Genomic DNA, 14,214 nt, shown 5'->3' on the forward strand with positions numbered 1-14,214 from the left:
CTCTCAAAAATATTGAGGTTTTTTAGACTTTCAGTATCATCTGTTTCTTAGTCACAAATTAGACCAATCACTCAGATACTTTATACATATTTAACATTAATTCTAGAGACAAATCCGTCTAACTTGTATGTTGTATGTGATTTTACCTTTAATTTACACTTGGGTCTTTCATTTTTAGATCATTTTTAGCTAGTTGGTGGTTTGTCTTAAATGTAATTTGTTATACAATAGTGCTTAAAAATCCACAGTAGTATTTTTCAAACCTATTCTCTGTGAAGCCCCAGCCAGGGTTCTGGGAAATGTGCAGTCGGGTAGGGATGGTTAAAAGAACAGTAGAGTTGTCAGGACCCCAGACTCCCATCGCCATTTAATTCTTTTTTTCCCCCTTTTATTGTAAAGCTATTAATCATTTATTCCTACCCCCTCAATACAGAAGTATATAAAGTAAAAAAGTAAAAGTCTTGTTATATTATATGTTGGGATTACATGTAAGATTTGGTTTTAGAAAAAACTGGTTCTGGTTCTTAAAAAATCAAAACCGAGGGAATTCCATGGCGGTCCAGTGATTTAGACTCAGCGCTTTCACTGCTGTGGCCAGGGTTCAATCCCTGGTTGGGGAACTAAGATTCCGAAGTGCGGTTGGCCAAAAAAAGAAAAAAATAAAAACCTAGTAAAAGTGCTTTTATTAATCATCTTTTTTTCCAAACTAGTTAATAAAATGAGGACATAGGGACAATATGTAATAAAGAGCATGATTTTAATAAGCTGTTAGGAGAGAAGTTTTATTATTTTTTAAGATATGCTTAGCTTTCATTTGAAAATTGTTCTGTCAATTCAAGAAAAAAATTATAGTCTTCTGAAATTCTTTTGAAACCTAACAAGTGATTATTTTAACCTTAGGTTCCTCAAAGAAAGGCACAATCAGGTTGCTTTAATCTGGATTCTTCATTACTGCATCTGAAAAGCTTATCATCTAGAAGGTATTTATCTTAAAATTCATTAGTGTATATGAAATAATCTTGCACAAAATTCTAGCCTTTCACAGTAAATAATGTTGACTCTGAAAATCAAACTTTGAACAGGAATCCCATTTTTCAGTTTATCATTTTCAAGATGATTTCACACATACAGTTATTAAGGATGAGTGAGGGAGAAATTAAGATGATGAGTAACTAACTATACAGTGGTCATTATGATAAACAAAACACTTACATTGGTTTTAACATTTAAGTGGGTTTGTCTGTTTCTGGTCATTCACCTCCTCCTTTGTCTTATACTCCTTTGCAAAAAAGCCTTGGCAATTTGTTCCATGTTGACAAATAATACTCTCATTATATTCCTTAGTCACATAAGTTTGCCTTTGTATTCTAATTTTTAACTTAAAATGAAGATTGATATAGAAGACTGCATTACAATATTATATATTTCCAGTAGATGCTGCTGTGTGATATGTTATAAATTCCACCTTGAAACCTAGGATGTTATTTATATTCTTTATCAAATATTATAACAAAGATTATAAAATCTAATCAGGAATTTAAAATGAGATATTTCATATCTTAAAATTTGGTTACATTAATTTTTTATTATGGTAGTTTAAGTAAAATTGATCAGATCCTCCTAATTTAATTTGTACAAAAGTGAATTAGAAAATACTGTTGTTAATATGTCCATTTGCTGATTTGTTCTTTTTTTAAATAGTCCTCGACCATGTTTAAACATTGAAGATGATCCAGATATTCATGAAAAACCATTTCTGAGTTCTAGTGCTCCACCTATAACAAGTCTTAGTCTCTTAGGAAATTTTGAGGTAATGTTTTTTGAAACTATTTTAAGAGTTGAAGTTTCCTAACCTAGACCCATGGTGTCATTTATGTCATTTGTTCTTAAAAAGGAAATAAGTGGATTATATTTTTCTAAAGCCTTGAAATCACCTCCTTTCCTTTCCCTTTTTCTTTTTTCCTTATCCCTTTTTCCTTTTTTGATTTCCCTTTTTCCTTTCCTTTTCATGAGAAGTAAAGTTGGGAGAATTGTTGGCAGTGACATTTTAGAATTGGGTAGCTGGTGGAGGAGATGCAGGACTTAGGTGAAATCAGGTTGGATGGAGGTATCCGTTACTCGAGCTGGAAAGTAGACTTGACCGCACCTTCTTACCTGGTAAAACTGGCTCTGGGACCCAGGAAGGATGATGGTGGGCTGATAGCAGCTGATTCATGATCAAGGAGGCTGATTTTCAAAATCAAATAGTGCTTTGTACTATATTTGCAACTCCTCTGTAAATCTAAATTTATTATAAAATAAGATTATTTTTAAAAAATCAAATGGTTAAAGGTCTCTGATACATGTGCTGCTTTATTTAATGACTCTTCTACTTGGGATCAAGTATATCAAGGGTTTAGTTTTCTTCAATTAGAAAACAATCTTAAACATGAACCTGTAAATGACATTTAAAAAAAAATTTTATTGGAGTATAGTTGATTTACAATGTTGTGTTAGTTGCAGGTGTACAGCAAAATGAATCAGTTATATATATACATATATGCACTCTTTTTTAGATACTTTTCCCATATAGGCCATTACAGAGTATTAAGTAGAATTCCCTCTGTTACACAGTAGGTCCTAATTAGTTATCTGTTTTATCTCTTTTATATATAGTAGTGTGTATATGTCAATCCCAGTCTCCCAATTTATCCCTCCCCCCCTTTACCCCCCAGTAACCATAAGTTTGTTTTCTACATCTGTAACTCTACTTCTGTTTTGTAGATAAGTTCATTTGTACCCTTTTTTTAGAATCCACACATAAGCGATATCACATGATATTTATCTTTCTCTGTCTGACTTACTTCACTCAGTGTGACAATCTCTAGGTCCATCCATGTCACTGCAAATGGCATTATTTCATTCTTTTTAATGGCTGAGTAATAGTCCATTGTACATATGTACCACATCTTTTTTATCCATTCCCCTGTCAGTGGACATTTAGGTTGCTTCCATGTCCTGGCTATTGTAAATGGTGCTGCAATGAACATTGGGGTGCACTTATCTTTTTGAATTATGGTTTTCTCTGGGTGTATGCCTAGGACTAGGATTGCTGGGGCATATGGTACTTCTAATTTTTGTTTTTTAAGGAACCTCCATACTGTTCTCCATAGCGGTTGTACCAATTTACATTCCCAACAGTGATTTTAGGGAATTCCGTGGCAGCCCAGTGGTTAGGACTCCATGCTTCCACTGTAGGGGGCATGGGTTGGATCCCTGGTTGGGGAACTAAGATCTTGCATGCTGAGAGTTGGGGCTAAAAAAATATATATATATATATATATAAGTGTTTTTATATGTGTGTGTGTGTGTGTGTGTGTATATATATATATATGTATGTATGTGTGTGTGTATAAACATATATAATCACCTATGACCTTGCTCAACTTGCTTATTAATTTTATTGATTTGGAGGGGGCGGATTTTTGTATGTAGATTCCCACATCATCTACAAATAGGGACAGTTTTATTTCTTACTTTGTAATTTGTATGCCTTTTATTTCCTTTTCTTGTAGTTTTGCACTCAGTAGGGCCTAACATGCATGCTAGTACAATATATTCGTTTAAAGTCACAAAAATCTGAATAAAGTCGTAGACTACATTGGATCATTGGCCTTATCCATTAGCATTTTTGTGCTCTTTTTCTGAAATTTTCATACATCCTTAGAACATGTTTCTTATTTAAGAAACATTTATTGAGTACCTACTATGTGTCATGTTATATGCTAGGAATATAAAGCTAAATAATAAACTGCCTGCCTTAGAGAAGTTTACAGTCTGCTGGAGAAGTTGGACATATAAATAATCTATAAACCGAAGTAATTAGCACTGTAATAGAAATTTTCTCAGTCTCCATATATTTGTTCTCTCTGCTAAGGGACTGGGAAAGTTTTACTAAGGAGCTGTCATTTGAGCTTAGTTACAAAAGTTGAGTAGGAATTTGCCAAGTAAATTGTGTGAGAAGTGTCAAGGGATTCTAGACAAAGGGAGCTACATGTGCAAAGGCATATGTGTAAAAGTAGTAAAAGAGCATGGTGATATTGAAAAGCATCATCCAGAACTGGAGTATAAGACTGCGTGCAAGTGAGGAGAGCTGTGGTAAGAGATGTAGGGTGGGCCTTACGTACCATGCTGTGAATATTTGACTTCATCCTGTGGACATCAAGAAACACAAAGTTTTTAACCTGGTGGGTAACGTAAGACTTTTTTTTTTTTTTTAAAGAAAAACTCTGGCAGTAATACAGATGATACACTAAAGATGGAATAACTAATTAGAGGGTATTGCATTTGTTCAGAGGAGAGGTTATGAGGGTCTGAGCTAGGTTACTGGTGTTGAGAGAGCTGAGGCTGTGAGACTGAGAGGTCCCATCAGCTGGGTATGGATTGGATTGATTGCAGGGCAGGAGGGAGATATAGAAGGCTCGTTGTAACATAGGTCTCTTGGTCTGGTCTTTTTGACACGGGACTTGAGAATTGCTGATGCCACTTTCAAATTTAGACTCATGAGGGCTTGGAGTGTTTCTTTTCAAAGAATTACTGAATCAAAGAAATGTTACTCACATTTCTTGATGTATGCATATATATGTTGATATATGTATAGGAAGGAGAGCTTGTGAAAGGTTTAACATGTTTCTCATACCTGGAAAGATAAACACTAAATTGTTAAAAGTGGTTTCCTCAGCAAATGAGCTTGGGAGAGATGGATAAGGAGCTTCTCTGTTGTTTGTATTTATGTACTTTTAAATTTTTCCCAATGTGTATTTACTGTTTTTTAAATTAAACTAAACAATAAAACATATGTCACATCCAACAACAATTTTTAAGAGGCAGTTGTTTTTCAGTTAAAGTTATGAGTACTTGGCTTTCTGTTTTGATGGAACTTCTGTATATGACCTGTTAACAAGTTTTCAAGTGCTTCTCTGTGGCTAACAGTAGAAATAAACTCTGAGGAATAAGAAAATTTCTGATATTATACCTGCTCTGGTAGAGCATACTTTCTTTACAGAGATAAGAATAACTCATTAAACGATTATATCAAAATAATGGTGAAAAAAAAAATAATGATGAAGTTCAAAGATAGTTCAGTGTGGGGTTGGAATAGTAAGGAGGCCAAACTTTGTAAGGTGGTAGAAGATTGATTTGGGAGGGGGTTGATTTCAGGTCAGATGAACATTTGAAATGAGGGCATGGCAATGGCAGTGACCACTTTTCTAGTGCCAGAAAGCATACTAACATATTTCTTTAAATAGAAAGAAGGAATGAATGTGTTAACTTTTAAATTTTATTTCTTAAAAATTCTTTTATTTTGCCTTCCAGGAGTCTGTCTTGAACTATCGTTTAGATCCTCTCGGCATTGTTGATGGCTTTACTGCCGAGGTAGGGGCAAGTGGTGTTTTCTGCCCCACTCATTTGACTCTTCCAGTTGAAGTGTCATTCTACAGTGTTTCTGATGATAATGCTCCCTCTCCTTATATGGCAAGTATTTTTAATTGTCTTCTTCTGCTAAAATCAACCATCTTAATGACAAATACCTTTAAGTTTAAAGAGATTTAGTACTACTTTGGTGCCATGCTTGAAAATATAAAGCATTTCCTAAGAGGGGATTGAAGGCTGCATAGAGATGAATATGCCAAAATAACACCTCACAACTTCTTTCTGAGCAAGCTCTAATAACAGATATCCTCTATTACATTTGAGGATTGTGCTGAAAATTTACTTGTTTCTATGTAATATGAAAAAATGATAAAATTTTGATTAGTGACACTGTGATTCCATATCTTGCTGAGTTCACGCAGATTCTCAAGTGCTTACTGGGCACTCTAGTCCTAACAGTGTTGCCTTCACTATGATCCTCATCTCAGTAGAGTTTAGGTAAAGATTTGGTGACGTACGGCTTTTGTGATGCCCTTTCACCCCCTTTCTCCTGTTTGGTTTATCTTTGGACCATTCGTTTTCCAATCCTAGGGTTCTTTAGAATACTAGCTATTTCTGACTCCATGCCAATGTTTTAGTGGAGAGTAAAATAGCTAAGAGGAATAAGAGCACTGTCTTGAGCCTTAGGATCCTATAATTTTATCTTTCCCATCTTTTATTCCAGTGGATTTGAGGATGAAATAAGCCCTCAACTGCAAAAATGATACCAAGTCCTGGTGTGTGATTACTATCAGCCCTTTTCCAAAAGACAAGTTAGTGGCTAGCAGTGCAAGTCTGTAAGAAGTTTACATTGATGGTATAAAATATGGAGTCAGATCTGGGTTTTTATGTTAGGTCTTACTTTGAGAAATACAAATTGCAGTAGGCATAGAAATATACAGCTCTGGTCTTGCTACTTGAATTTCCTAACTTACCTCCTGATCCAATTGCTTCCTTTCTAATATCCGTCTCCCCCACCTTCTAGGTTCCTCAAGGACATTAGCAGCAATGTCTTTTGTTATTAATAAAAACTATGAAAAGCAAATTCTGCATAATTGAGAAACAACAGAGGAAGGGAAGTTACAGTTTTTTAGGGACCTAAATGCAGTCTACTCATCATTGATGTAGTTTGTTCACGGAAGGTTGTTAAGCCTTATTCCATTCTAAGGGTGAAATTTTAATCACGAGTCTGATTGGTGTTTCATACTTTGATCTAAAAAGCACAGTGGTGTCATTTATTCAAAGTTTTCTTTTTTCAATAATAATAACACTTGTGGGTCATAATTGTAAAGATGCATAACAGTGGTTGTTATAAAAAACAGAGGCCCAGTTCTTCACAAGCCTACCCAGTTATCACATATACCACTTGTTACTCATTTACCATAGTAAGATGTATCCACTTTCCAGTATAATTTTGAAAAAATAACTGTTAATTTTAGATAATTAATAAAATGGAAACTATCATTGAGATAAGCTCAATACCAGAAAAAATGTGTATCTTACTGGAATGCTTACAATATTAGAATATAGCTATAGGGCTTCCCTGGTGGCGCAGTGGTTGAGAGTCCGCCTGCCGATGCAGGGGACATGGGTTCGCACCCCGGTCCGGGAAGATCCCACATGCCACGGAGCGGCTGGGCCCGTGAGCCATGGCCGCTGAGCCTGCGCGTCCAGAGCCTGCGCTCCGCAACGGGAGAGGCCACAACAGTGAGAGGCCCGTGTACCGCAAAAAAAAAAAAAAAGAATATAGCTATAAAGATGGCCATTCTGCTTTACTGGGACATCAAGAAGTCTCATTAGTTTCAGGTATTCTATTGGCACATGGTAATAAAGAATGGAAAGATAAGATCTGAGGTCATTAGTGTACAGAGTCCCTGATGACCATTAGGATGAGTTAGAAACAAGTAAAAGAGTGAATTGGCTGAAAGTCAGCTCAAAAAACTATCTTTGAGTGAAATTCATGAGCAAGAGGTAATTTGAACTATGCTTTAAAAAAGCAAAATAACATTAATTCTTGACCTTGGTTGACATCTAAAAAAATAAGGATTAAGAGATAAAGGATTTAGGGGGAAAGTGGGGGTCGGGGGTGGGATGAACTAGGAGATTGGGATTGACATATATACACTAATATATACAAAATAGATAACTAATAAGAACCTGCTGTATAAAAAATAAATTAATTAAATTAAATTTTAAAAAGAGAGAGATAAAGGATTTTATCACTCTGTCTCCAGAAAGCACACACAAATGATCACAGATTTTGAATAAATATTGAAAAGAGTCTAAATTAGGTTAAGTTAGTCTATCCTTTAAGAATCTTTTTCTTACTTTTCTCTGATAATATTCTTTAATAAATTTTCCAATATGTAATTGTTTTTACTCATTAGGAATGGGTTCCCTTTACAAATGACCCAGTCCAAATCTTAGACCACGGATCTTTCCTACTGTAAATTAATCAAATTAATCTTATTCAGTAGGGAGTGTTATTTGTATTTTGGTAGTTTAGTCTGTTTTCAAAGGTCTGATCATGTTTTGATAAGATAGTACATATCACAGACCAGTGGAGCTGAGACACCAAACCCCTATTTGTTACTCTAATAATAACCTTGGGACCTCTCATGACAAATTATACAAATGACTTGCAAGGGTGAAATTTTAGCACAGAGAATTCTGTCTTTGTGGAGTAGAGATAGTACAGGGCTTTTCATTAAATAATTCCTTTTAGACTAGCTCAAAGCCATACAAATGTCTCTCTCCAATCCTATGTCAGTAGTAAAAATGTTCTCCAAGTGTTACGTAATATGGCAACATTTCACTGTTTAGAAACTATTGCACGGTGGAACCAGGCAGAAAGGTCTAAAGCAGTTTTGCCCGTGGCAAATTCATGGTATGACTTGCTTTATGATCATATTAACAGCACTATATATTTTATATATTTTCTTCTATTTATAATTAACGAAATTAAGATATACCTCCTTCAGTTTTACTTAGCTTTGCATATTCTCTATTCCCCAGTCACTTGAGAATTTTTTGTGTAAGATTTTGACCAAATTTAGTTCATCTTAATCTACCTATTCCATCCTAAAATGCCAGAAGAAAATGTATTTTTCTTCTTTATGTTAAATACAGTAACTTCCTAGGTGGAAATATTAATATGCCAACCAATTAAAATAATGAAATTTTAAAAAAAATAATAAATTTAATAATAATACAAATAAAATTCCAAATACTTTCCCAATCCCTTCAAAATTCCTAACTTGCCATTGCCAATACTAGTCTTATATTGCTTAGAAATTATTGTTGTAAAGTGTTGCCTTAAACTTTGAGGGGTTTTATCCATATTCTTTCTTTATAAATTGATTTAGTTACTGTTATTATGTTCTAAAATCTATTAGAGTTGTATTGTGTTAAAGGAAGTAAGTGTAGGCTTGGTAGTAGATTTTCCCTCACCAGTTTTCTTATATATATTTAGCGGAGGATGGCAAGGAAAAACAGTAATATATTGCCTGGAGCAATGTGATTAGAAAGGTAGCTATTATTTAGATATATTCTGCTTTTTCTTTCTGGAACTAGGAAGAAGAGGAGCATTATATACCATAGCATTTTTTCATGTAGAGAAGATTGTAAGAGAAAAATTATTAAAACTTCATTACTGTGTTGGTTAGGGATGCAGTTTGTTGATATGCTGTTTTCATGCTTTAAATGACCATGTAATCATATTTGTTAAGAACCACATATGTCTTTTCAGTGCCCATTTCCATGAACATTTCCCATTATTAACGTATTAATTTAATATTCTGATTGTCAATTGCTGTTCACTTGGAGATTAGGTATTCACATATTAGAGTCTGGCCTTCCCTTTTACCTTTGTCCACTGCTTTCTACCCCCCACCGCCTCCCCTGGTCTGTCTTTCAAACCCAACAAATGTTGCCTGATGGGACAGTCCTGTTTTATATTTACTTTTACATAAGGTTGACACATTTTGCAGGTACAGTGTAAAATGATGGGATATGAGTTGTAGAGCATGCAATTATTCTACTTAACTACTCAAAAGAAAACTATTCACCCAGTTAAATGAATCAGCATTTGTTTCTTAAAGCCACCTAAGAATTAAGTATCACAGTCACCACCTGTAGTAATTTGGTCATCCTGGTTATCTAGAAACTTTCACACATTCAGTCTTAGCTTCCCGTGTTTTAATTTATACTGTTCGTCATTGTTTCAACTTCTGCAGTGATTACAGCATCTTTCTCAGAAAACTATTTTATATAATATGGCAGTGCCTCTCAAACTTTAATGTACATATGATATCATCTGGGGAATCTTGTTAAAATGCAGATTTGATTTGGTAGGTCTGGGGAGAAGCCAGAAATTATGCATTTCTAACAAGTTCACAGGTGATGCTGATGATGCTGGTCTGTCTCTAGTCAGAAGTCCATATGTGTATATAACAACTCAACTTTCTGACTGAAGAATTGACTTCATTTTTGGGAAAGACTTAGGATCAGTCCTCATTCCTGAGTTTCTGTATGTCCAAAGACCAATAAATTGTTTTGCTTCATTTCCCTGCTCCCACATGGTACAAGAGAATAATCCTGTCATCTCCCTTTATTTCCTTTTTAGTTAAAGAACTTCTCACTTCTATATCTTATATCTTAATATTAATTTCAAGCAGTATGGTCATTGATGTTATGTATTGTTTATTGAAGCATCTCTTGGAAGAACAGTAAATTGTTTCCTAGTGAGGTGGGATCCTCACTATTTCATATTCATAGAATGTATCTCTATTAATTCAATGTGAATGTTTTTCCATACAAATACAATTCTGAAATGTTAGTAATTACATGATTTATTATTCTTATTTTAGTCTTTTATGTATATATATGCATCAGTTTGTACTCAGTTTGTCTTCTTTTATTTCAAGGGTGTGATTACTTTAGAGTCCCTTGGTAAAAGGGGTTATCGAGTACCTCCTTCAGGAACAATACAAGTGGTATGTGTTTTATAGCCTACAATTGCAATAATCATTCTCTCACATACATATAGAACTTAGCCCTTTCTCCTGCTACTGCTGCTGCAACAACTTTGGTAAGTAACAGTGGGGCTGCAGCTTTGTTTGGAGTTTCCCTGCTCTGCCTCAGGAATGACCATTTGGGGACCTCCATAAAAGGAAAGCATTAATAAGCTAATCAAGGTGAATGCTTTAGAAAAATAGTGTATGACAGTTAACATAATTTAAATAGAGCTATTTTCAGTATAATTAGAATTTAGATTACCAGTACCTTCTACTTAATATAATAAGCCGGACTGAGATTGACTTATGTAAAAGGAGACCCCAAATATTAGTATTGCTTTGTCAGGGAAACATGGGAAGCAAAATTATATTATCCCTACTGTAATAATTTCTAAAATTGATTTAATGAGACGGTTACACAAAGCAGAAATGCAGTCCGACAGATGTCAGGGCAAAGAATGCCTCTTTCCTTTTGGTCTAGGTGTAGATCTAGTTTTGGCTTAGGAGAACTCTTCTAGCCCAGAGCAGTAATCCTTCATCATCCTTGATCTAGGGTTCTCAGAAGAGTAATTTTATATCAAGGCCAGTTTGTGATTGAGTTCATCTCCAAGTCAGACCCAGGATAATCCTGTAAGCGCGCAAGTCTATTACAGTGTTGGCTCTTGCAACTCTTGGAAGGAGTCTAGCTGAGATTTGTCAACTGTACCTCAATAAAGCTGAAATTAAAAAAAAAAAAAAAGAGTCTAGTTGAGTTCCTCACACTAAGGATCTGGTCTAATCCAGCAAGCCTTTTGATGACCTTTGGCTTCAGTGTGATCAGTGCTTCGAAGGACCACTTTTACTCATCTTCGTTGTTCCAGTATAGCGAAGAGTCTGTACATTTGTTTATTTCGTATCACACAGGAATGAAACATAGTACTAGGCAATATATATGCATGTATGTATTGCCGTATGTACATATGTATAAATTTTACCAAGGAAAAATCACTGCATTTTAAAGTAAGATTTTTATGTTGAATGTATTTCTTGAACTAAAAGAGTGATCATCTTCTGATCTCTTGCCTCTGGCTCTGTAGTGCTTGTGAAAGTGGGGGTCACTGGAAAGCTAGCTATCAGGTATCATAATAATGAGGCAGAAACCCAGAGGCAGCACATTTACCCCTTGTTTGAAGACTACCAACTCTACTGGCTATTTTAAATCTGAAATTTGGATATGTCTTTCATTCCTTGTATAAATTTAATTATGTATAAACATGGCTTGAACTCCTGGCTTGCTAGTTGTTGTGGTTGTTAAATGTATTATTAGCCTTAATCTTAAGACTCACTAGATTTCAAAAATTGGATCATAATATTGATATATTTCTCATTTTGATTCAGTGAGTGATGTCCAGTGCCACGGATGAGCTTCTGAAAGCATGGGCACCAAGTTACCTATTGATGTGTTGGTAATTTGGTTAAAGTCAAATCAGCAGCTTGGAATTTTGTTTAAAAATTAGTACTTTAAAAAATAATATTCCTTCAGTTATTAATGGCCAAGTAGCAACTGAATTTAATTTCAGTCTATTATGATATTGATGATGATTAAAAAAAAAGTCTAGTGTCACTGCAGTGTTTGAAATGAATCCAACTGTGAGAACATGAAATATTACTTAGCCTACTTTGTAACTAATAATAATGAACTTTATTTTCTAAACTTGGAAAAATTTCCAAACAAGAAAAATTCTCTTTTTTGAGAATATATTTTAAATTTTATAATAACCATATGTACCTGAAACATCATATCAAAGTCTAGTTTTACCAAGATTTTATTTTTTTATTTAAAAAAATTCTATTTATTCACTATTAAAATGTGAGGAAAACTAAAATTCTATTTTGAGCATTTTTCAGTTGACTTATTTTAATAAAGCTAGTGTTTGAAGTAGTTGAACTGGAATGCTTTAATTCAGTGAAGGTGTATTTTGCTTAATCTAATGGAACCATTTCTTAAAATATGAACAAGAGTAAATGTTATGTATTATCTATTATTAATATGACATTTGTGACTAAAGATTTTGATTTGTTACAGGAGTTTTTATTTCTTTTATTTCTGTAAATAAAAAATCTAATTGAACCATTAAAAAATATTGAATATCATTTCATAAACTTCTGAAATTTTATTAACTTTATTCCCCCAAACTGAATTATATCCACTGGGATTAATTTATTATTGAAAAGCCTATTTTATTATTGGCACAATCATTTTGAATCAAATGAACAAATCACTGTTTTTAAAGAATAATTTCTATATTGTTTCTTCAGACCTTATTTAATCCTAATAAGACTGTGGTGAAGATGTTTGTTGTGATATATGACTTACGAGATATGCCAGCCAATCATCAGACATTCCTACGACAAAGAACTTTTTCTGTACCTGTTAAACAAGAAATGAAGAGAAGTGTTAATAAAGAGAACATCCGACATACAGAAGAACGGTTATTACGCTACCTCATACATCTGAGGTAATGTTTCAAATGAATATGAAAATACGTTACTTTAGAAGAAAACTCTAAAATTTTTAGTTTATTTTTAAAAACTGTCATTCTAACTAGACGAGTACCCCTTGGAATTTGCTTAACTTCGACACTCTTTATGATAGGCCAGGATGCAGAAAACACATGGCATATCTTCCTTCAGTCATTACTACTTGTTGAATTAGGGGAGTTTTCATTTATAGCTGTGTAATGGAAACTATGTTATAGCAAAACAATGCTAATATATCTGGGGGAAATGAAACACAGTTGTCTAAACCCATGCTGTCCAATAGAATTGTAATATGAGCCATATATATAGTTCTATATTTTCTAGTAGCCACATTAAAAAAAGTAATAAGAAGCAGAGGTTTAATATATTTTATTTAACCTAACATATTCAAGTGTTATAATTGGAATATGTAATCTATATAAAAATTATTAATGAGATATTTACATTCCTTTGCTGTACTCAGTTTGAACTAGCCACATTTCAGGTGCTCAGTAGCCACATGTGGCTTGTGGCTGCTGAGTTGGACAGGGAAATTCTTAACTTTCATTTATTCATTCATTTATTCAACAAACATTGATGTGTCCGGCATGCTTCTAGACTCTTGGAAACAGCAGGGACAAAATCTCTGTTCTTATACAGCTTATATTCTGGTGATTCCATTAGAAATATATTTTCCTCAGACTTTTACTACCCAGCTAATAGCTCTAGGTTGTGAGAAACCATTTGTTTGCTCTTGAGGTCCATGCTTCCAGCATCATAGGGTAAGGTTTTTAGCCCTGAAATCCTAGTGTAGTTCTTAAGATCAATGAGCAAGTGTATCGCTTAGAAGAGAACTCAGTAGCCCTTTGCCTGTAACTCTATTCCTAATAATAATTTTCTGATGTTGTTCATAAGAAGTCCTCAATCACATCAGTGACAGTAATTCATCTTAGCTTAACTGCTTACTCCAAGGAGCCCTATTCATCAGGAGGAGGTAACTTCAATCTGTTACAACAGCCTTAGCCATATATAACCAACATTCGCCAAAAAGTCAACTATCCCAGCTTTTATCATCTCCACATAATGATTAGATACCTTAAATGCTGTGAAGAAACTGCTTTAGAAGGCATGGCATAATTCCCAAAGCTCACCATGTTCTTCTTCAGATTGAGAAGGTGAAAAACTGCAGAAAGAATCAAAGAGTGAGCCAGTCTGAGGTCTGCTTTAATATATACAACTGACCACCAGA

The 14,214-nt window shown here is 34.2% G+C and overlaps 1 protein-coding gene across 8 annotated transcripts in view; it reads left to right on the plus strand.

Moving 5' to 3' along the window:
* The window catches only part of ATOSA (atos homolog A), a 40,769-nt gene that overhangs the window by 24,739 nt on the left and 1,816 nt on the right, over positions 1-14,214 (plus strand). For 4 of the 8 annotated variants that reach the window (XM_033409159.2, XM_033409160.2, XM_033409162.2 and 1 more), the window contains exons 7-11: positions 901-980; positions 1,702-1,810; positions 5,356-5,514; positions 10,377-10,445; positions 12,765-12,964. In XM_033409159.2, coding sequence (XP_033265050.2) covers positions 901-980; positions 1,702-1,810; positions 5,356-5,514; positions 10,377-10,445; positions 12,765-12,964 — 617 coding nt within the window. Of the gene's footprint in view, positions 1-900; positions 981-1,701; positions 1,811-3,554; positions 5,515-10,376; positions 10,541-12,764; positions 12,967-14,214 lie in introns of those variants that run through there. The other 4 variants (XM_049705967.1, XM_033409164.2, XR_004477982.2 and 1 more) reach the window with 3 other exon arrangements.

This window comes from Orcinus orca, chromosome 2 (genome assembly GCF_937001465.1).
Source record: "Orcinus orca chromosome 2, mOrcOrc1.1, whole genome shotgun sequence".
Taxonomy (NCBI): Eukaryota; Metazoa; Chordata; class Mammalia; order Artiodactyla; family Delphinidae; genus Orcinus; species Orcinus orca.